The following is a 21,533-nucleotide window of genomic DNA, read 5'->3' on the forward strand; positions in this document are numbered from 1 at the left end:
GACCTCGCTGGCCAGCACCGCAGACAAGCTAGGCCCAGAGATGAGCTCCCTCCCAGGGGCGGTGTCGGGAGTGACAGCTCCAGGAAGCGGCCACTAGGTGGCGTGTGCGCCTTATCTTCCTTCCCAGGTTTCCAGCCGCGGGAGGCAGAGGCTGGGGCTGGGGTTCCAGGAAGCCGAAGGTCCCTTCACAGATGGACCCTGAAGCCAGCCCAGGGGATGACAGGGCAGCCTGAGGGAGCAAGAACTGTCACCACGGTCTGCCCGGGAAGTAGGTCCACACCGTCCCTTGCAGGGCAGAGCTTCGCTTACAGGTGCTCCCAGAGAGACCCCGGGGCAGGGAGGGGAATGGGGAAGAGCTCTGGCTTCAGATGTGAACTTGACCACAACAGAGGGTTCAGGTTCAAGCCGTGCTTCCTGGAGACGCCTCTCAGCCCGACTTCAGGGGGGAAAGAAGCGTTCCCATTAACAGAAGCTCCATGGTGACCTGTTTTAAGCACTGAACAGCCATGCCACAAATAATTGGGGAGAAAAAGAAGTCCACAGCTTAAAAAGCATTGAAGACCCCATTGCTAACCCTGGTGGGCTCCCATCATGGGGCAGAAACCCAGATAGGCACTCATCATCTGGGGTCCTTTTTCCTAACGGGGTCCCCCAAGTTGATCCAGGCTCAGGTCCCACAAAATGTGGATCTGCCCCCTTCTTGACACATAGAAAGGGCTCGATCCACAGTGGCTGGCTGACCAGCAAGATAGGATGGCCTCCATTTTACAGATGACAAGACTGAGGTTCAAGGACCTATGGGAACGGGACCGAGCTGGGACTCCCACCACATCTTCAGATTGGCAGCCAGCTGCCTTGTCAAAATACCACTCCAATGTCCCTCCTGTCCTCATGTCTATGGGGACAAGCTAAATAAAGGCTCAGAAGGTGCCTGTTCAGATAAACATAGCTGTCTTCAGAGCAAGTAGACTTGAGCAGTATACACCACTCACTCTTCACAGTTCTAGGGTCTATCAAGCACACATCAAAAACTGGCCGCTTTGCCTCTTAGCTTGTCACAAAAACTCAGCTGCTGGGTGCGGTGGCTCCTTTCTGTAATCCCAGTGCTTTGGGAGGCCGAGGCAGGAGGATCAACTGAGGCCAGGAATTAGAGACAAGCCTGGGCAACATAGTGAGACTCCAACTGTACAAAAATAAAGCCAGATGTGGGAGCATACACCTGTAGTTCTAGCTACTTGGGAGGCTGGGATGGAAATATCACTTAACCCCAGGAGTTCAGGGCTGCAGTGAGCTATGACGGCACCACTGCACGCCAAGCCTGGGCAACAGAGTGAGATCCCATCTCAAAAACGAACAAAATTGAGCCGAATGGTAGACACTTTCTGTTGCCCATCATCACGGAAATCTGGGTACAAAGCCCTGACCCCATCCATCTCTCATCACTCTTCTAAGTACCCCTCACATCTCATGGACCAAACCCCCAGCCTCCCTGCGCTCTTCCTCCTCTGTCGTGTCACATAAGTCAATGGGTGTGCATTGTCCCTTTGTCTAAATGATAAGCATATTATCTTGGACAGGAATGGATGTTGGATGTTTTTGTTTTTAATTTGTGCACCTTCACTCACCCACAGCATCTCGCATATAGACTTGCATTCAATAAATATGTCTTCTTCCTGCTGGTACAAGATATGTACAGGGGGTAGGGGTGGAATGTTGACAACTGGAAAATGAAAGTGTTTCAGAATTATGGAGCAAATGAACAGGGAGATGTATCGTCTATAATAAATATACCTCTGAAGAGCTTTAAAAGAAATCAATGAAGCACAACATCAAAGTCCCAGGGAGTGATAAATCAGGAGCCTGATAGACAAAAGTGCATCCGAAATCATTTAAAGTGCACCAGAAATCATTTATGTCTGAGTAATTAGAACACACTGGAACGACTCTGTGCCATTGAACTGAAAGTGAGCAACATAATGTTTATGAAATCCCCATGGACTCGGGGAGGAAAATCAGAGATGAAAGTTGCATTGAAGATTCTCCCCACCAGCCCAGAGCCCTCCTGCATAGTCCCCAGGGGAGACCTAGGGGGAGATGAAGTTTGTTTAGTCCACGTGCAAATTTGCTTTTTTCTTCTAGTTTAAAAATGTCTACAGTCCCAGTTGTTGAGGGAAAAAAAATGCCAGGCTCAGACTGTACGTCACAGGACATGATCCCCCAACCACCTGATCCCCACTTCCCAACAAAGAGGAAGTCTAAGCAGAAATGAGACCAGGTGTGTATCGTTCCTATAAGAAGGTGACTGTTCCTAGCAAGAAAAAGGCTGGGCTTCTTTCTCAGTGTTCCTACAGAATTTGACACTCCCTCCACAGCCCCACTGACAGAAGTGAAGGGAACTGACCTCGGTCAAAGAGCTGGAACCCTGAAAGGCAGCATCAGGATTAAAAAAAAGTCCAAGGAAATTTTGCAAGAGGAGAATGGGAGATGACGGAGTCAGAGAAGAAAGAGGGACTTCTATGCTCATCCATAGAATACAGTCTTCAGATGCTGGCTGGGGAAGAAAAAAAAAAACCATCTACCTTGATTTGGGGAGTTAAATAAGGATGACAGAAACTTGAACTTGGAGATGTGCAAAGAAGCCCTCAGGCATCAAGTGCTTTTGTGATCTTTCCACTCAGTGATGGAACCTGGCCCCACAAACACGACCCCAATATGGTCCTGGTACTGGACTGCCTCCTCCCATGAAATGATGGTCTGAATTTGTCCATCAAATGAACCTGACATGCTGGCATCTTTATCAGCTCACAGATAACGAGAAAGGAAAATTTCACTTAGAGTATGACTCTCTCATTCCACTCTCCCCTCAGTTTTAGACCACAAATCTCAGCCTCTGGGGGCCATAATCAGGGCTGCAACCCTGTGCCATCAGCAGATATGAAAGCAAGTGGAAGATCCCTACATATATGGGATGCAGGTGAGGATAACGTTGCACCCATGTACAGAAATATGTCTATTCACCCTCCCTCTGCCAAGAACCTGGAAGTCTTATATTGGGGAACCCACCCTCAACTGTGCAAAGGCAGAGATACTGCAGGCATATGTGTGTTCTGAGCCTTGAAGGATGTCCACCCAGATGTTGGGTGTGGGGAGGTTCTTCTGAAGCCTGAAGGAAGCTTTGGCCATGCCAACAACTGTTTCCCATCTTGGTACCCCTGTGTTTCTGTCCCCTGCTCCAACTGAGGCCCCTCAAAGAAACCTGAGGAATCTTCACAAAATGCAAATCCAATCACCTCCTTGAAAACCCATCAGGGCCCTCCCCTAGCCTTAGTCCCATTCTCATGGACCCTTGAACTTCGGTCTTGTCATCTGTAAAATGGACTCCATTCTACCTTGCTGGTCAGCCACTATGGGTTGAGTCCTTTCTACGTGCCAGGAAGGGGCCAGATCCATGTTTCGTGGGACATGAGCCTGGATCAATTTAGGAGACCTCGTTAGGAAAAAGAACCCCAAATGATGAGTGCCTATCTGGTCTTCTGCCTCATGGTGGCACTGAGGTCTTCAATACTTAGGGTTAAAGACCAGCATCCTCACCATGGCCTGGCTTCATTGGAATGCTCCTCTTCCCTGAACTCCAGCTACTCTGGCTATCTTTTAGCAGTTTGTAAAACTCCTCTGGCCACAGGGCCTTTGCACATGCTATTTCCTCTGTCTAGAATGCTCTACTCTCTCCTGACCTTGCCCTGTGGCCTTGAGAGCTCAGTTCATGAGCCTCCTCCTGGGAAAACCCCAGACATATCCATCATGTATGCCCGGTTTCATTATAAAAATCTTTCTCAGAGCCATTATCTACCTTGTGAAGCACTTCTCTTCATTTGTAGATATCCTTTTATATGAGTATCTGCTTAATCTCTGTCTCACCAAACTGTAGGCTTCGGGAGGGTGGATCCTAGTGTGTCTTGGCTTGTCACTATAACCTTAGCAGCTTCACAGGACCTGGCACATGGTGGCTGCCCAACATTGCATGGATGGACAGATGGAGTGGTGGACGGGTGGATGGGTAGATAGGAAAGTGGATGGGTGGGTGAATGGGAGAGTGACTGGGAGAGTAGACGGATGGATGGGAGAACTGATGGGAGAGTAGATGAATGAATGAATGAACGAATGAATGAATGAATGAGAGTGGAAGGGAGAATGAATGAATGGATGCATGGGAGAGTGGGTGGGTAGGTGGGAGAGTAGATGTATGGATGGCAGGAATTATGGTAGAGTAGATGAATTAATTAATGAAGGAATGAATGAATGAATGGGATGGATGGGAGAGTAGATGGGTGGGAGAGTAGATGGATAGATGGATCAAGGAATATTTCCATCCCAGCCTCCCAAGTAGCTGGGACCGCAGGTGCATGCTACTACATCTGGCTATTTTTATTTTATTTTTTGTACAGATGGGGTCTCGCTGTGTTGCCCAGGCTTGTGTAATTCCTGGCCTCAAGTGATCCTCCTCCCTTGGCCTCCCAAAGTGCAGGGATTACAGATATGAGCCACTGCACCCAGTAGCTGAGTGATGGGAGAGTAGATGAATGGGTGGATGGATGGATGGATGGATGGATGGATGGATGGATGGATGGATGGGGATGGATGGATGGATGGATGGATGGATGGATGGATGGATGGATGGACGGATAGACAGATGGATGGGACAATGGTTGGGAGAGTGGATGGATGGATGGATGAGAGAGTAGATGGAGGGATGGATAGGAGAGTGGCTGCATGAACAGATGGATAGGTGAATCACTAGTTTTTGTTGATACTAGTTTATAAAATCGATCATTTTTATCAGCTGAAAGAAGTTGAGTACACAGAAGTGCAAAGCAAAAGGCTACTGAAGAAGAGGAAAGCCAGCGTACGAGCCAAGGAACACAGCAGCAACAACGCTGGCAGGGAGGCAGGTCCACCAAGTCATTCATTCGTTCTGTTAGACTTTCTGTGCTCTTACACATGCAGGCACTGAGGTGACGCTGGGGTTGCAGTGAGCTGTCTAACTAGATGTGTCAGAAATGAGAAAGGAGATGAGAGAACAAATTAGAATACAGAGTGATCGACACTTTGATGAAGGAAGGAGATGGGGCCTGAGGTCCATGAAACCCACTGCCAAACCAACCCAGACAGGTGAGCAAAGACCCGCCCTCGGTAAGCCAATATCTTAAAGATGAACCCAAGGTTTCAGGGGAAGGTAGGCAGGGAGACTGGGTGGATTCGGGATGGAGACATTGCCAACAGAGCACACGTGGGCCAGCGAGAAAGCACGCCACACGTAAGGATGTGGATGATGCTCCAGTTGTCTGCTGGGGAGATACGGAAACACACCAGGCTGGAGAGAGACACAGAGACCACATCATAGGATGCTCTGTAAGCTTTGTCAAGGAGTTTGGATTTTAGTCTGAGAACCACAGCCTACGACTTGCGTGTTAAAATACTCAGCCAGCCAGGGACTAGAGGGATCTGATTTTTATTTTTATTTTTTTAGAGACAGGGTATTGCTCTGTCACCCAGGCTGGAGTGCAGTGGTGCAATCATAGCTGACTGCAGCCTCAATCTCCTGGGCTCAAGCGATCCTCCCACCTCAGCCTCCAGAGTGGCTGGGACTAAAGACATGGCCACCATGCCATTAAATTTTTAATTTTAAAATAATTTTTTTTTAATTTTCTAATTTTGTAGAGACAAACTATCCCTATGTTTCCCAGGCTGATCTCAAACTCCTGGCCTCAACCGACCTCCTGCCTCAACCGACCTCCTGCCTCAACCCCCCAAACACTGGGACTAACAGCATAAGCCACTGTGCCCAGCCTAATTTTTATTTTTCAACCTTGTGCATCATGGTGTTTTTAATACCCCTGCCCAGACCGCAGTTTTATGTAAACCCCCATCCTGCCTATACCCATGTTCCTGTTCCCTTTCCTAGCTGTGTGACCTTGGGAAGGTCACTTGCCTCACTAGGCATCAACTTGCTCTTCTCTTAAACGGGGACAACAGAACCCCGTGAGACACTCTGACAATCACATGAGGCTATGTGAATAAAACATGGGCCTAGCACATAGCGAGCGTGCAGCAGCTGTTCACTAGTCTTTCAACAAGTAGTGACTGTCAGTCTATTACATGCAGGCACAGGCATAGGTGCTGGGGATACAAGAATGAACAAAACACTGGTGACGGGATAGGCTGATGGTAATGGGATAGACTGATGGTAACAGGACAGACTGCTGGCATACTGGAAATTCACAAAACTCCCTGCCCTCCTAGTGGCAGGAGGTACAGCAAGCCAGCAAGTAAGTAAAATACACTGGATGTCAGAGGGCGGCACTCAGTGTTGTGTGAGCACCAAAGCAAGGAAAAGAAGAAGGGTGCTGAGCAGGGCTTAGAGATTTAAATACAGCCATCAAGGAAAACGTTGCAGAGAAGATAATATTTGAATAAAAACTCAAACGTGAGAGTACAAATTATGCTGATGTCGGTTTTGTCCTCCACCCCACCCCCACCATCTCCGCACAGTCCTCTGCCCCCCACCCCGACCTGCCGTCTCTGCAGCTCCTAGAACAGTGCTCGGCACAAAGTAGGTGGCCGATAAAAAAAAAATTATGAGATTAACAAGTCTTAGGGAAAAGCATTTGTGGTCAGGGGGATAGCACAAGGCCACAGGGCACGAGGGCTGTGAAAAACAGTCAAGTTGAAAGGCACCAGGACACGGGTGGCTGCCTGGTACATGAGGGTTTGGATGCAGCTCACAGGGTCCCATTTGGTTTGGCCAGGCCCTGGCCTGGAGTGACCCTGGGTCAACCTTGGCTGACACGGTGGACATCTCTACATGCTTGACACCTGCCACTATTCCAGGACGATCCTGCCCTTTGTCTCCACATGAAGGAAATCGCCTCCTTGAATAAAAGCCTGGAAGCTGACCTCTCCTCTGCCCCCAGCAGGCTGACTTTTCCCTAGAGTGGAAGGTGACAGGCATTCACATTCCACTCCTGTCTCAGACAAGCGACAGAGAACGTCAGATGGCTGGATGGGTTTTGCTGGTAATGGGATAGATTGATGGCATATTAGAAATTCACATTTAAAATACAGCTCTCCTTTCTGTAAAATGAGATAGCATCTACCGATTAGGGTAATGAATACATAACTTAAATGCAAGCCATGGGAGTTTGGAAGAAGGGCCCAGGTAGTTTCAGGTGGTTCGGCCCATTTGGGTACACAGCACAGAGCCCTCTCGCCTCCCTCCAGTAATTTTATTTCTTAGCAAAATCATTACTGAGAATACAGAACTCCCTCACAGAGATGTATTTGCTTCCCTTATCTTCCTTCCGTCTTTCTTGATTAAAAGCTATGTGTGATATTTGTAGTTATCAAACTTCAATATTTGGCATGGATTTGTGAAACGGATATGGGGGGAAGAAAGGAGTCTGACCATTTCTGTAAAGGGTAAAACCTTGAGCAAACAGACTGCATTTCTTATTAGGGGCACGAAAGAGCAGAGATGCATTTCAGAAGGGACCACTCGGACTGCACCCCAGCAGTCTTTGTGAAACCAATGGTCAGGGCTCAAAATTAGATTCTGGATTTCATCAGGAAAGCCAGCTACCTTCAGAGGATAGGGGATGGGAGGGAGAGTTAAGCAGTGTATCTCACGACTGTTAGCCCTACAACTATTACAGGGCTTGCAGCCTTGTAACAGACAACTCCAGCACTCAAACTGGACAGAGGTGAAATAATCAATAGTAATAATTAAACCTTCTCTAGGGCCCTCTCCTAAAGCTTTACCTATATTAACTCATTGAATCCTCATAACAACTTGATTTATCAAATGTGTGTTACAGATGAGAAAAGTTACAGCACAGAGAAGTCAAGCCAGTGGCCCAGGCTTCCACAACAAATAGGTGGCAGGGCTGGGATTCAAGGCTGCAGCCTGGTTCCCAGCCATGCACAGAACCACTTTGCCATAGTGCCTGTCCATCATGTGGCCACGTGTGGACCCCCACACCTCCACAGCTTCCCAGAATCATGGTATGCTATGGTTGCTCAGAGGGCTGCTGCTGTTATGGAAACAGAGCCCTTGGTTCCCGTGCTACACCCTTGCGACATTGACCCAATCAGCTGGGACTCAAAGTGCCCCTCCGTGAAGTCGGGGTAATAACAACCACATTTGCCCCCGGGGTGTTATGACAATTCACAAGGTATGCACTCAGAGAATGAGCGTCCAAGCGGGATTCATAGTCACTGCTGGTGGGAATGAACACTGGAACAACCACTTTGGCCAACTTTTGGACAGCAGTTACTCAAATTAAACATGTGCCCATTCTGTGACCAAACAGACACACTCCTAGGTATATTCCCCAGATAAATGAGTACCTACGTCCACCAAACAACAGGTGCAAGAGTGCACATAGCCCCAAACTACAAACAACCCCAATGCTCATCCGTGGGAGAATGGATACATTATAGTCCAATCATACAATGAAATACTGTCCAACCATTAAAAAGAGTAGCTAGTGGTGCATGCAGTAGCATAGGTGATTCTCCTAGGGATGCTTTCGAGGGAAAGAAGGCAGATACATAAGGACTGCAGGGGTCCATTTATAGAGATTTCAGAAATGGGCCCAGTGGAATTAGAAAGGCAGTGACCTCAGATTGGGGCAGGTAGTGTTGACAGAGAGAAGTATGAGGGAGCCTTCTGGGATAGTTTAAATCAACAGAGCTGACACTTTCACTCATTCATTTCAAGAACAAGCCTTACTGAGCACCTACTGTATTTTAGGCACCCCCTCAGGAGATAGGAAGGAAAAAAGACCTTCACTCCCCATCCGTAGTTCAATGCCAGCATTGAAACCTGTCAGTATCATCACCGTGTCTCCAGGGGCCACAGCCATCCTCAGAGATTAGGGGAAATCGCTAAATAGACTTCCCCTCTTATCTGGCAGAAAGCAGCAGAGAGAAATGGCAGGGATGTTCCCCGGAACAGCAGACCCTGCGCTGGCTGTGCCCGAGGTCAAGAGTGCCACTTAGCATTTCATCCCAGCAAGTCCAGCTTCCTTTAATCAGAACCACGTGGCCAACATCAGGGGTGATATTTTGAAGGGAAAGAATTTAAGCCTCCATGTCTCACTGCCCCGAGTATCAGCTTTGTCCTCCTGCTCCTAATGCCGTTATCTCGTCTGCACACTTGGTTTTCTGCCGAGCAGATGCTGTAGAAGGCACATTAGCAGTGAGAAGCAGAGCGTGCCCAGGAGTCTGGGCGTAGAGCTGGTGACCCCTCTGCTCCCCAGCCCACTCCAGAGAGGAGACACAGTGAAAAATACCCAGGAGGGACCAAGGCTTCCTGTAGCCTCCCAGCCTCCTAAGCCAGGTCCCAGGGAGATCTTTCTAAAATGCAAATCAGATCCAGACAATCACCAGCTTAAAACCTTTCAGTGGCCACACACTAATCACAGCAAAACTCAACTTCTTAACTACTATGGAGCACTGGGGCATGCCTGCTTCTCCCGCCAACCCCTGACATCCCCTCTTCCAGACTATAACAGACCCAAGTTCATGCCCATGTTTCTGATCATTCTGTTCCTTCTACCTGGAGCCCCCCCATCTCCTGCAATCAGTGTTATGACTCCCCCTTGTCCTTCAAGACTCTATGTATCACCTCCTCTGTGAAGCCTTCCCTACCTGTTTGCACCACCACTCAACTTTATATTCTTCCTACACTACAAAGCAATCAGATTGCGCCTCAGTTATGGGCTACTTCTTATTCATCCTGCGTCCTCCTCACAGACTGCAAGCCCTTTGAGGGCAGGGTTTGAGTCTTATTCACATGCATATCTTCCAACTCTTAGCAGTGACTGTGATATAATTTAGGGAGTTTGGGGTGGAATGAGGAAGAGATGAGAAGGAGAACTGAGGGAGAGAGGAGGTGAGGAAGGAAGGGAGGGAGGAATGAGGGTGGAGGGCATTTTGTGGTTGGAAAGAAACACAACCAGTGACTTAGGAAGAATCTCTGAACAAAGCTTTTCTGATGATTCTGGATGAATGGTTAGGAATTTGGATAGTCAGATTTGAGGGGAGAATTCAAGCCGAAAGGATAGCCTAAGCAAAGGTCTGCAGTAAGGGATCACGGGGCATGGACACTGAAGGACAGGGTGAGAGGAGAGAAGCAGATAAGGCTGGAGAACCCACCAGATAGTATCCCAACACCAAGCATGAAATCACAGGACCTTGCTCTCTACTCTCACATCACAGAGAGCTGCTGAAATATGCTGGAAAGCAGGAGCCATGGTTCAGCAAATGAGCTGATCAGACAGTGGGTCAACTACAGACATGCCACGGGCAGCCTCTGTTAACTTCAGATTGAGAGTAAGACAGGAAAATGCCAAGGATGCCAGGGAAGAGGGAGGACAGCTATGCCTGTCAATATACAGAAAGAGAAGCAACGGGAAAGGTGGGCCAGCTTATGGGTTCCATGATGGCTGCTACAAGTCTCTATGACACACCTGGAGTTGGGACAGCATCTGTGTTGGCACTCTCGCCTCCTGTTCTCAAGGCAGACATTACCAGTCAAGAGTACCACTCTTCTCTCCTATACCAAGGAAGACATTACTAATCAACGGTACCACTCTCCGTTCCTATACCCAAGGCAGACATTATTAAATCAATGGCACCACTCTCCCCTCCTAGACCCAAGGCAGACATTACTCATCAATGGCACCACTGTCCCCTCCCAGACCCACGGCAGACATTACTAATCAATGGCACCACTCTGCCCTCCTAGACCCAAGGCAGACATCAATCATTAATCATCAGTGGCACCACTCTCCCCTCCTATACCTGAGGCAGATATTACTCATCAATGGCACCACACTTCCCTACTGAGTACAGACATAGCCTTGGCATCCTTGACCTGGGACTGGGTCTAGCCTCCACTCCCATCTGACTGACATCTATAAATGAGGTGTTACCTATTCTCCATACACAGTTACAGACATCATAACCTGGGATCAGGGATGTGAAGCAGAAAGAGCCTGAGAAACCCTCATTTCACAGACATGGAAGCCAAAGTCCTTGGAGAGTTGGTGGTGGAATCAGAGATGAAATCCAGTCCAATGTGCCCCGTCTCTTTCTTCAACATTCTGCTGCATCTTGGAGGGTAAAACAGGGAACAAGCCTGTCAGCACTCACAGCAACTAGAAACCACAGCAGAAAGGACAAGCAAATCTGCCTCATGAAGAGACTGGCGTCAAACCTGAGTCAATGCTCAGCGGAAATGAAGGCCGGGTGAGTGGGTGTGTGTGCGCGGGCTGTAGAGAAGGGAACAGGAGCTTCACTTCCATCCCTCTGAACAACACAGATCACTTTTGCTAAATTCCAAAAGGTGGCAGCATTCCATCAAATATTCATTTGCAGAGACTGCAGCAGGGGACGTCCTACAGAGGTGACATGGGCAGGAAGTTAAGACGTCCAGATGACTAGGGGATAAGGAAGTCTGGAGGGTCAAACACTGATGTGGTCTTGTTCCTGCGGGGGCCATGAGCCCCTTTTCTGCAAGAAAAAGGGAAAATGCTGGAAAGAAATAGCAGCACACTTGGCCCCAAGAAGAGGAGAAATCCAGACTCATCTCGGGACTATATCTGCATGGACAGACCTCAGTGCGACTCCATGATCAGTAGCATGTAGGCAGGACCCACTACTTACTTCTAACCAATAGAAAAGATGATGGGCATGCCATGATTATGTCGGGACATGTGTACACGAGACTCCATGTTGCTAACATGCACTAGAGAGACACTCCTGGGAAAAGCACACTGTCACATTGTAAACTGCCTGTGGAGAGGGCCATGTGGCAGGGAACTGCAGGCGGCCTCTAGGGTCTGAGGGCCTGCATCCTACAGCCACAAGAAATTGAATTATTCCAATAACCAGTGAGCTTGCAAAGGGACCCTGAGCTCCAGATGAAACCCCAGCTCCTGCCAACTCCCTTGCCTTCAGCTTTGTGAGAACCTAAGCAGAGAACGCAGTTCAGCTGTGTCCAGACCTATGACCAGTCGAAGCTGCAAAATGGTAGACAGGTGTTGTTTGAAGCCACTTAGTCTCTTATAGTCTCTTAAGCAGGCATAAAAAATGAATTTTTTGTATTCTTATTACAGAAAAATACAGGGGTTATGAAAAATGGCTCTGGAATGAGGCAGAACAAAGTAAAAATTTGGGTTCTTCCACTTAACTGCACTATCCTCGCTGCCTTGGGTATAGAAGGGGAGAGTGACACCATTGATTAGTAATGTCTGCCTTGGGTATAGAAGGGGAGAGTGACACCATTGATTAGTAATGTCTGCCTTGAGTATAGAAGGGGGGAATGGCACCATTGATTACTAATGTTTGCCTTGGGTATAGGAGGCGAGAATGGCACCACTGATTAGTAATGTCTGCCTTGGGTATAGGAGGGTATAGTTTCTACTATATCAAGAAAGAGAGAAAAAATAATAGTTGGGTTCTTACGCTGGACAGCATCACTTCCACGGGTTCAGGATGCATTTGCTCCAGAGTGAACCCAAAAGGAAACATGTACCTGCAAGTTTCTCACTCAGTCTCATTCCCAAGTACCTCTCCATCATGTGGCCACATGATCACAGATGACTGCAATGCTTAAAGACAGGTATGTTTCATTCACCCAGCATGCCACCTCAACACAATCACTTCATCTGGCATCTAAGCAAAGACCCTCATCTTTTCTAATAATCAAGGAAAGTGTGGCTGTATTTGATGTATCGAGGGGCAGAAAGATTGGTCTCCAACAGGACTTGCACAAGTAATTGACCAGGTGTAATTTTCATGTCACCTGATGACTCTGGAATTAACTTTGCATCTAAGTCACAGGTTCCCAGAAATACTCCCTGCGTCACCAAACAGAACCTGCTGGCCTTCCCCTCAGCTCAGTGCAGCATGGGAAACAGCCCAATCTGGGTCTGAATGTCAGACTGCTTCCCCATTAGCTATGAGACTGTGCAAGCCATGCCCTTCTGAGCCTCAGTTTTCCCACTTGTAAACAAAGAGTTTGAATAGGTCTTCCCTCCTTGGACTACTCTGGGGAGAGAAAGATACAATGCCTGTGAAATGGTGCGTGCAATGCCAGGTACTTCCTAGTTCCCAAATATGCTAGCTATTATGATTATTTTATTCTGAATGCTGGCAAAATATACTTTCTGCATCCAGGGAAAGCCCTTTCTGGGAGACAGTGCCAAGGCAGACAGGTGGAGGTCAGAAAAAGTAGAGCTGACTGGTGCCACAGGGCAGTGAGGAGGAAGGGCGGTGAGATGCCATGGCCTGGAGCATTCTGCATTCTGGAGCAGGCAAGGACCAAAGAGTCTATCTAGAGGCCACATTTAGTCTTGTAAACCCCATTTTCACTCCTCTAGAGGAATGTAACAGCATTTCCATGACAACTGAGAACAAAACTTGAACGAATACACCATCAGCTCTCCTGGAAAACCTTCTTAACAGTCCAGAACACACTGCTTAATTTCATAAATAGTTATTACTATTACTAGTATTAGTATTATTATTACTACATTATTACTACTATTACTACTACTGCTTCTTACTAGATTACATTTATTACAACTACATTATTACTAATATTATATTATTACTACCACTGTCAAATAAAATAACAGCTCACTATAGAAAAAAAAGTAAAAGAGTCTAAAGGAAAATGCAAAAACCAGTAATTTAGTTGAACTTTCCATCTGCCTTTCTGACATCTCTCTGCACTCAGAAACGGAGATCTATGAATACAGTTTGCACATAATTGGAATCATATAATACAGGCTGTATTTCTCACTCAACAATATGTCATGTGCATCTTTCCAAGTCAATAAACATAAATCCTCACCACAAAATCCTAGCAGCAGCTTGGAAATGGACTTTATGGATACACACAGTTGACTTAAACCATCCCTTATTGAGGGATATTGAGGGCACATCTTTTTAAAAATTATTTGTGCTACTACAATCATTTCCTTAATAAATATACAAACACATCTCACATTTGTACAATCATCTCCAAGGTGCAAATTCCCAGAAGTGTAATTGCTAGATCAAAGATGGAACACATTTTACATTTTGACACATGTGAATGTGAGGCAATCTGCCATCCAGAGATGGTCAGGCCAACGTATGCTGCCTCCAGTAGAGGTCGTGAAAATGACTGCTTCTACCCATGACACATTCCAAGGCAAGACAGGAGGCTGACCTGTGAGAGTCCAGCCAGAAGGACCCAGCCCAGCAGCCCAGCTGCCCAGCTACAGTCAGAGGGTGGAGATGGAGGAGCAGGTTAAGGCAATTGGATCCTCACAGCATGAATCTCTGCAAACCTAGAAGACTCTACAGCCTCCAGAGGAGAAACCAGCAAGATACCATCAGCCCTTCCACTAGAGAGAACACATCAGCCTCCATGAGTGAGGTTGGGGGCCAGGAAATACCTGACCCAACCCAAGAGAGCTGAAAATCTAGCAGGCACAGGCACTATTCTAAGCACTGGGGAAATGGAGCCATCTCAGACACCTTTGATCCTATTGTGGGCAATTAGCTTTTTCAACTACTTTCCCTTCAAAAGCATCTGCACCACCAACATCAAGTCTCTTTAGTAAGTCACTTTCCTGCTTCACGCCTCATTTCCCCATCTGCAAAATGGGTTTAGTATCTTTGTTTTCTTTCCATAGACTCAGTGTGACATTATAAGCATCCTGCGTGGAACTGCAAGACATAGTTATTTCAAGATTTTGAAGAGTGTGGTGGCCAACCTCCAAGATGGCCCCATGATCCCTCCTCCAGGTACTCATGCCCTTGTATGGTATGCTCCCACAATCTTCTGAGGATTCGGTTGTATGACTGATCGAACACAGCAGAGGCGATGGCATAGGACATCTGAGGCCACGTCATCTAAGGGATACACAGGAATTCACTCCCATCCTCCCATGTGGCTTCTACTTTGCCCTTAATCTCTCAGATCTCTCACCCTGGGAGACACCATCCACCATGTCCTGAGGATACTCAAGCAGCTCTGTGGCCTCCTGACAACAGCTGTTAGGTAAATACCTTGGGCGCAGACCCTCTAGCCCCACTCCAGCCTTCAGAAGACAGCAGCCCCAGCTCACATGGGACTCTGAGCCAGACCACCAAGCAAACCACTCCCAGATCCCTGACATGCAGAAACTGTGAGATAATGAAAGTCTGCTGTTTGAAGTCACTAAGTTCAGTGTAACTGTCACGGGCAAGAGACAGCCAATACAATACTTTCCTGCTTCGTACATCATTTTTCCATCTATCCAAGAAGGGAAGAATATTTCACAGACTTGATGTGAAGCTGCAAGACTCCGGGTACTCCACTGATGCAGCTGGGTCAGAGGGTAAGTCCACGGTGTGTGACCATGGGCAATTACTTTGAGCGTTGGTTTCCTAAGCCACACAATGAGGATACAAACAGCACTCACCTTATGGAGTCATTGAGAGGACGTTAAAACAACAGAGATCGAACATTTGGTCAACTGAAAAGTGGGATAAGAAAGTTGGGTGTGTGGTTGTCATTTTTCATCATCCCTTTCCTTTTCTTCCTCTTCTTCTTGGCATCGCAGGTAAACACTACTTTTAGATGATCCATTAATGAGGTTTATTATAAAAATCCAGCCTGGAAAGTCATTTTGGGGGAACAGACAAGCACCAAGCAGTGGGCCCTTAGAGATTCCAGTTTGCACCAAAGGTCAGTATAGCTTGGTGCATAAAGAGGAGGGAACATTCCAAATACAGAGCACACTCGTGGACAAGGCCCAGGGCCAAGTAGACTTTTTTTTTTTTTTTTTTGAGACAGGTTCTCACTCTGTTTGCCCAGGCTGGAGTACAGTGGCACAATCATAGCTCACTGAAGCCTCCACCTCCTGGGCTCAAGCAGTACTCCCACCTCAGCCTCCCAAGTGTCTGAGACTGCAGGCGCACACCGTCAGGCTTAGCTAATTTTTTTATATATTTTTTTATTTTTTTGAGACGGAGCCTTGCTCTCTTCCAGGCTGGAGTGCAGTGGTGCAATCTTGGCTCACTGCAAGCTCCGCCTCCCAGGTTCATGCCATTCTCCTGCCTCAGCCTCCTGAGTAGCTGGCACTACAGGCACCCGCCGCCATGCCTGGCTAATTTTTTTGTGTGTGTGTATTTTTAGTAGAGACAGGGTTTCACCATGTTATCCAGGATGGCCTTGATCTCCTGACCTCTTGATCACCCCTCCTCAGCCTCCCAAAGTGCTAGGATTACAGGTGTGAGCCACCGCACCCGGCCTAATTTATTTTTTGTAGAGATGTTGCCCAGGCTGGTCTCCAACTCCTGAGCTCAAGCAATCCTCTTACCTTGGCCTCCCAAAGGGCTGGGATTAGAGGTGTGATCCATTGGGCCTGGCCATGACATCTTTTGATAAAAGAATTTACTCTCAGCCTTGCACTTACCACTAACACAGTGTCTCACCATACCTACAATACGATTTCCATTCTGTTATTTCCATACCATTTTTGTCTTTGAGTCAACTCACTTTATGTTAAACTTTTTCTGAAGCAAATTTCATACCACTGCCATTAACGGAAAGCTAGTAGTGATGGCTATATAGAGAAGACCATCATAAAACGAAACACGTAATGATGAATACCAAACAGCAACAGTCTATCTGCCACTGGAAGGTGCCATCTCAAGGTCACCAACAACATACAAACAGCTCACAATTGGGGAATGCACCACACCATGACTGCATTGCCGAGAGGCAGTGCACGAGTGATTTCAGAAGTATCTGTGCAGGGAACTTCCCGGCCACTGTATCCATGGGTGACAGATGAGGGATGCAGGGGAATTCACTGCCATCATCCCAGGTTATGTACCCCAGAGACTCCGAGCCCAATGCCATGATGCAGGACCCCAGGGCACTCAGTAAGCATTCCTGTCCTTACCAGGAAGACAACCCAATGACATTCGACTTCTTTCACGTGCTCCCACAACCTGGGGCTGTCACACCAGGGGGCAAAGGGACCAATTTGCAGACTTGTCACCAACCACTGTGTCCCAGATCTGTCCACCAAGTGGACCTCCTCTTTTTTAGAGGACAGAATACAGCTCTCACACCATGTACCAGAGGCTGGGAATATGGCCCAGGTGTTTCCTAATAGAAATCGTGCAAGTGCTCGGGAAAATGTATTCCCCTCAAACCCAGTTACTTCTCCAGCAAGATTAGTTTCAAGTAAAAACCATTCCCGGTGACTGATGACCGAGACCAAAGAGGCTGAAAAGGATGCAAAAGGAGTTTCAAAATCTAATCTGTTCAGCAAAACGCTTCTACTTACGGAGTCTTGCAGACTGTTCTTGGCACCGGGGAGGAGGGTTGAATTTTCAGACTTGTAGTCCTAGCAAAAAACAAACAAATAGATAAAAAGGTTGGGGAAGCCGGGTTGAGGAAAAAAATTATAACCTGGAGTAACCCAGTTTAGCATAACCCAGAACGTCTCACCACGTTTAGCCACAGTACCCTCTGTCTCTCCACCCATCCCCTGCAGGGGTCGAGACCTGCACTGCCCTGCGCAATGGTCACTAGCCCGATATTGCTACAGAGCCCCGTGGCTAGTCTCACTGAAATGGGCTGTATACATAAAATATTCACTGGGTTTTCAGGACACGATGAAGAAAATGAATATAAAATACCTCATTAATATTAATATTTCATTAATATTTTTATATCGATTACATGTTAGAATGACATTTAATAATATATAACAATAAAATATATTGCTGTTTAAAAATGTAAATATATTAAGACTATCTCAAAGGAAATTTATTATTACAGTTAATTTCATCCGTTTCTTTTTACTTTTTAATATGGTTACCAGCAAACGCTAAATTGCATCTTTGACTCCCCTGACACTCCTGAGGCAGTGCTGGTCCGGGTGTTTCTCAGTGTGGACTCCTCGTCCCAGCCCAAGGACGCTGGGGGTCCCTAACCTTCCACCTTCCACTCCAGCAACAGTTTGCATCTAGGGAGCATCTGCAATGCTATGCACTACTTTATTTTATTATTATTATTTTTTTTTTGAGACAGAGTCTCCCTCTGTCACTCAATCTCCCAAGTAGCTGGGGCTATAGGCGCCCGCCACCACACCTGGATAAGTTTTTGTATGTGTAGTAGATACAGGGAATCACCATGTTGGCCAGGCTGGTCTCGAACTCCTGACCTGAAGTGATCCACCTGCCTCGGCCTCCCAAAGTACTGAGATTACAGGCATGAGCCACCACACCCAGCCACTATGCATTTCTTGTGCATTTTCACCCTGAATCCTTACTAGGGTATTAAGAAGTAGGTCTTAACCTCAGCCCCGTCTTACAGGTGAAGAAGCAAAAGAGAGGCTGAGGGTCTTGTCCTAGGTAAAACAGCACTCAGCAGGACTGCAGTGGAGCTGCAGCTTGAACTGAGCGTGTCTACTGCAAACACCGGGATGTGAATCACCACTGTAGTATTCCCAAGGCCTTCGTCCACCTTTCCACAAGGTACAGCACAGGAGCATGTTAAAGCTGGTCACCATCAACTCTAGGGAACTGCTCCTGCCTCAAAAGTGTCAGCAACGCCTAAAGCTCTACACTGTCATTAATCAAAAGTCAGCAAGGCTAAGGCGGGCAGATCACCTGAGGTCAGGAGCTCCAGACCAGTCTGGCCAACATGGTGAAACACCGTCTCTAGTAAAAGTACAAAATTAGCTAGGCTGTGGTGGCGGGCACCTGTAACCCCAGCTACTTGGGAGGCTGAGGCAGGAGAATCGCTTGAACCTAGGAGGCACAGGTTGCAGTGAGCAAGACTGTCGCCACTGTACTCCAGCCTGAGCGATGGGACCAAAACTCCAACTCAAAAAAAAAAAAAGTCAGCAGGCTTTGGCCTGGGGTCACCCCTTAAACCTCCTGGGGAGAGAGAGGGCCGTGTGTGTCTCAAGCAAACCCTGTCTCAAAAGAGAAAGGGTGGGAGAGAAAGGGAGAGAAAGAGGGAAGGACGGAGAGGTGCAGAGTAAGTGGGAGAGAGGAGGCAGGGGAAGGAGAGGTGTATAAAAAGAGAGAGAGAGAGAGACAAAGATATAGACAGAGACAGATATCAAAAGAGAGAGAAACAGAGGGGGACAGAAGCTACCTACCCTTTCCTGTACCAGCCACAAGAATTACTCAGACCCACCCACAGAGTTCTGGGATTTCTGTTTCTGTACATCGTTTCTGAACTTATAATGAGAAGACACATATTTTATTGTTTCTCTTTTTGCAGTTTTCTAGTAGACATTGGTGACGGAAAAATCTGGTGACCAAGAAATCAAAAATGTGTTTGTTCCCCTCCTTCCTCGACACAGAGTGGTCCTCATGCCATATCCACCCTCCAGTTTACCGAAGTGAACAAATAAACTTAAACACAAATCGTGCCCCCTGCTTCCAGCGACTGTCTAAAGTAGTAGCCTGAATGGGGAGAGGAGGGAGAGGAGGTTGATGCAGTGATTTTGCTGCCAGATACGCCAATTCTCCTTTGAGAGAATGTCCATTGGTCTGAAAATGTCTGCCTTTTGTCACTTTCTTTTCAATCCCACTTTATAGAGGGACAAAGAAAAAACTGTGCTTCATCAACGAGTTAAGCCCAATAGCAGATTTCAACCCAGTGACAAGACCCAAGTGTTATTAGATGCCCTGGGATCCCTATCTACAGCATGGTCCTTTCTTTGAGAGGGGCCTCCTTCTAAGACTCACAGGTGACCCAGCACCTTGCCCAATTCTAACCAGTCTAGGGACGCACACCTGCCGCTGGCAGCACGAATCACTCTGTCTTTCTCAGGAACAGAAACAGAGACCCGTGGAAATGGTCACTGCACTGTGTTGGACTTCGTAAGTCCAAGACCTTGCATGTGAAGCCAGTACTGGCTGCATAGCAACCACCAGCCTTAGGAAGGCAAAATTAGGTTTGAGTCACAATTAAGAGTCTTCCAGGGGAAGCTGATTGGAAGAAAAGAGAATAGAGGATCCAGGCAACCAGTATCCCAGAGCCTGGAAAGAGACAACTCAGGACTTACATTCGAGTATGATCTTACTTAGGAACCTAGCTATCAGATGAAATTCCTATCCAGCTCCCCTGCAGACCCTTCTTCCTCTTTGCCCCTTCCTCACTTCCAAGCCCCTTCCCCCTAGCTAGGGGCTTTCCCTCTCCATATCCCTGGGCCTCAGGTCTCAGAGGCCTGGGGTCCTCTTTAGTTGACTGTCTCTGATTGTGCCGCACTTCCGTGTCATTTTCATCAGAAGGAGCACAGGAAGCCTTCACTCCTAGGAGACAGAAGATGGTACCAACTCAATCTGCTCTTCTCAAGAGACTTTTTCTGCCCTTCCTGCCACTTTTCCACCTCTCCATACCCTGGAACTGGACATGCACCCTAACCCTAGATTAGCACCCTCCTGCTTAACACAGTTCCTGTGTTAACGGAACAAAGCAGCAAGCTCTATGCCCAATCCTGTGTGTCCCTATTTCCCTCCTTAACTTGAAAACAGAGACAAGCACATATTAACATTCTAAGTGTGACTGAGTTGGGGAAACAGAGCCAAGCGGTGCAGCAAGGGAGGTAGTGGCCGTCTGACACTGTTCTGCTTTTCAGAAAGCCCAGGTCTCTTCCCTGAATCCTTACAATAAGCCTCTGTATCATTTGAGCTGGCCTGATTCATTCAGATGAAAATTCTTGAGGAGTACAGAGATCTGATCTGCAACCCTTTTTAGATCCCAAACCAGGGTCCCGAGCCAGCTGTCACTCTGGTCACTGTCTGCCGCTCTTCTCTTCCCCCCAAGTTCTGCTCCCTCATTTTCCACCCACTTGTTAGAAGTCTAGTAGCCTTCCCTGGAAACGTATGCCCTCTTGCGCCTCAGTTTACAGCTTTCAAAAGCTGGGACATGAATCCCCAGCAGCAAGGATTTAACCAGTTAAGACAACGACCCAGGCAGAGATCCCAGATGGGCCATCAAACATCATTCTCTCCAGATTTGTCATGGGCTGGTGTCAGCTCCCAGAGGTGGCATGAGAAGGTGATATTCTTTGCCTAACAACTGCCTTTAAAGACTCTCTTCCTGACTGGAAATGTCTTTAGGGAGACATGTTTTTTTGTGTGGTTTTTGAGATGGGAGTCTTGCTCTGACACCCAGGCTGGAGTGCAGTGGCACGATCTCGGCTCACCACAACCTCCACCTCCCAAGTTCAAACAATTCTCCTGCCTCACCCTCCTGAGCAGCTGGGATTACAGGTGCCCACCACCACACCTGGCTAATTTTTTTTTTTTTGTATTTTTAGTAGAGATGGGGTTTTACCATGTGGGCCAGGCTGGTCTCCAACTCCTGACCTCAAGAGATCCATCCGCCTCGACGTCCCAAAGTGCTGGGATTACAGACATGAGCCACTGCATTCAGCCACACTTTTTTGGGTATA

The 21,533-nt window shown here is 47.4% G+C and overlaps 1 protein-coding gene and 1 long non-coding RNA gene across 2 annotated transcripts in view; one reads left to right on the plus strand and one right to left on the minus strand.

Moving 5' to 3' along the window:
• Nucleotides 1-21,533, minus strand: part of RBFOX1 (RNA binding fox-1 homolog 1) — a 2,506,415-nt gene that overhangs the window by 2,113,178 nt on the left and 371,704 nt on the right. The window contains exon 4 of the mRNA XM_032144704.2: nucleotides 17,400-17,459. Within this exon, the coding sequence (XP_032000595.2) occupies nucleotides 17,400-17,459 (60 nt within the window). The remainder of the gene's footprint in view (nucleotides 1-17,399; nucleotides 17,460-21,533) is intronic.
• Nucleotides 144-15,245, plus strand: LOC116462325 (uncharacterized). The gene is made up of 3 exons (XR_004246329.1): nucleotides 144-268; nucleotides 5,005-5,169; nucleotides 14,751-15,245. It is a non-coding gene; the product is annotated as an uncharacterized LOC116462325 (long non-coding RNA).

The sequence above is a fragment of the Hylobates moloch genome, unplaced genomic scaffold (assembly GCF_009828535.3).
Source record: "Hylobates moloch isolate HMO894 unplaced genomic scaffold, HMol_V3 SCAFFOLD_23, whole genome shotgun sequence".
In the NCBI taxonomy this organism is placed as follows: domain Eukaryota; kingdom Metazoa; phylum Chordata; class Mammalia; order Primates; family Hylobatidae; genus Hylobates; species Hylobates moloch.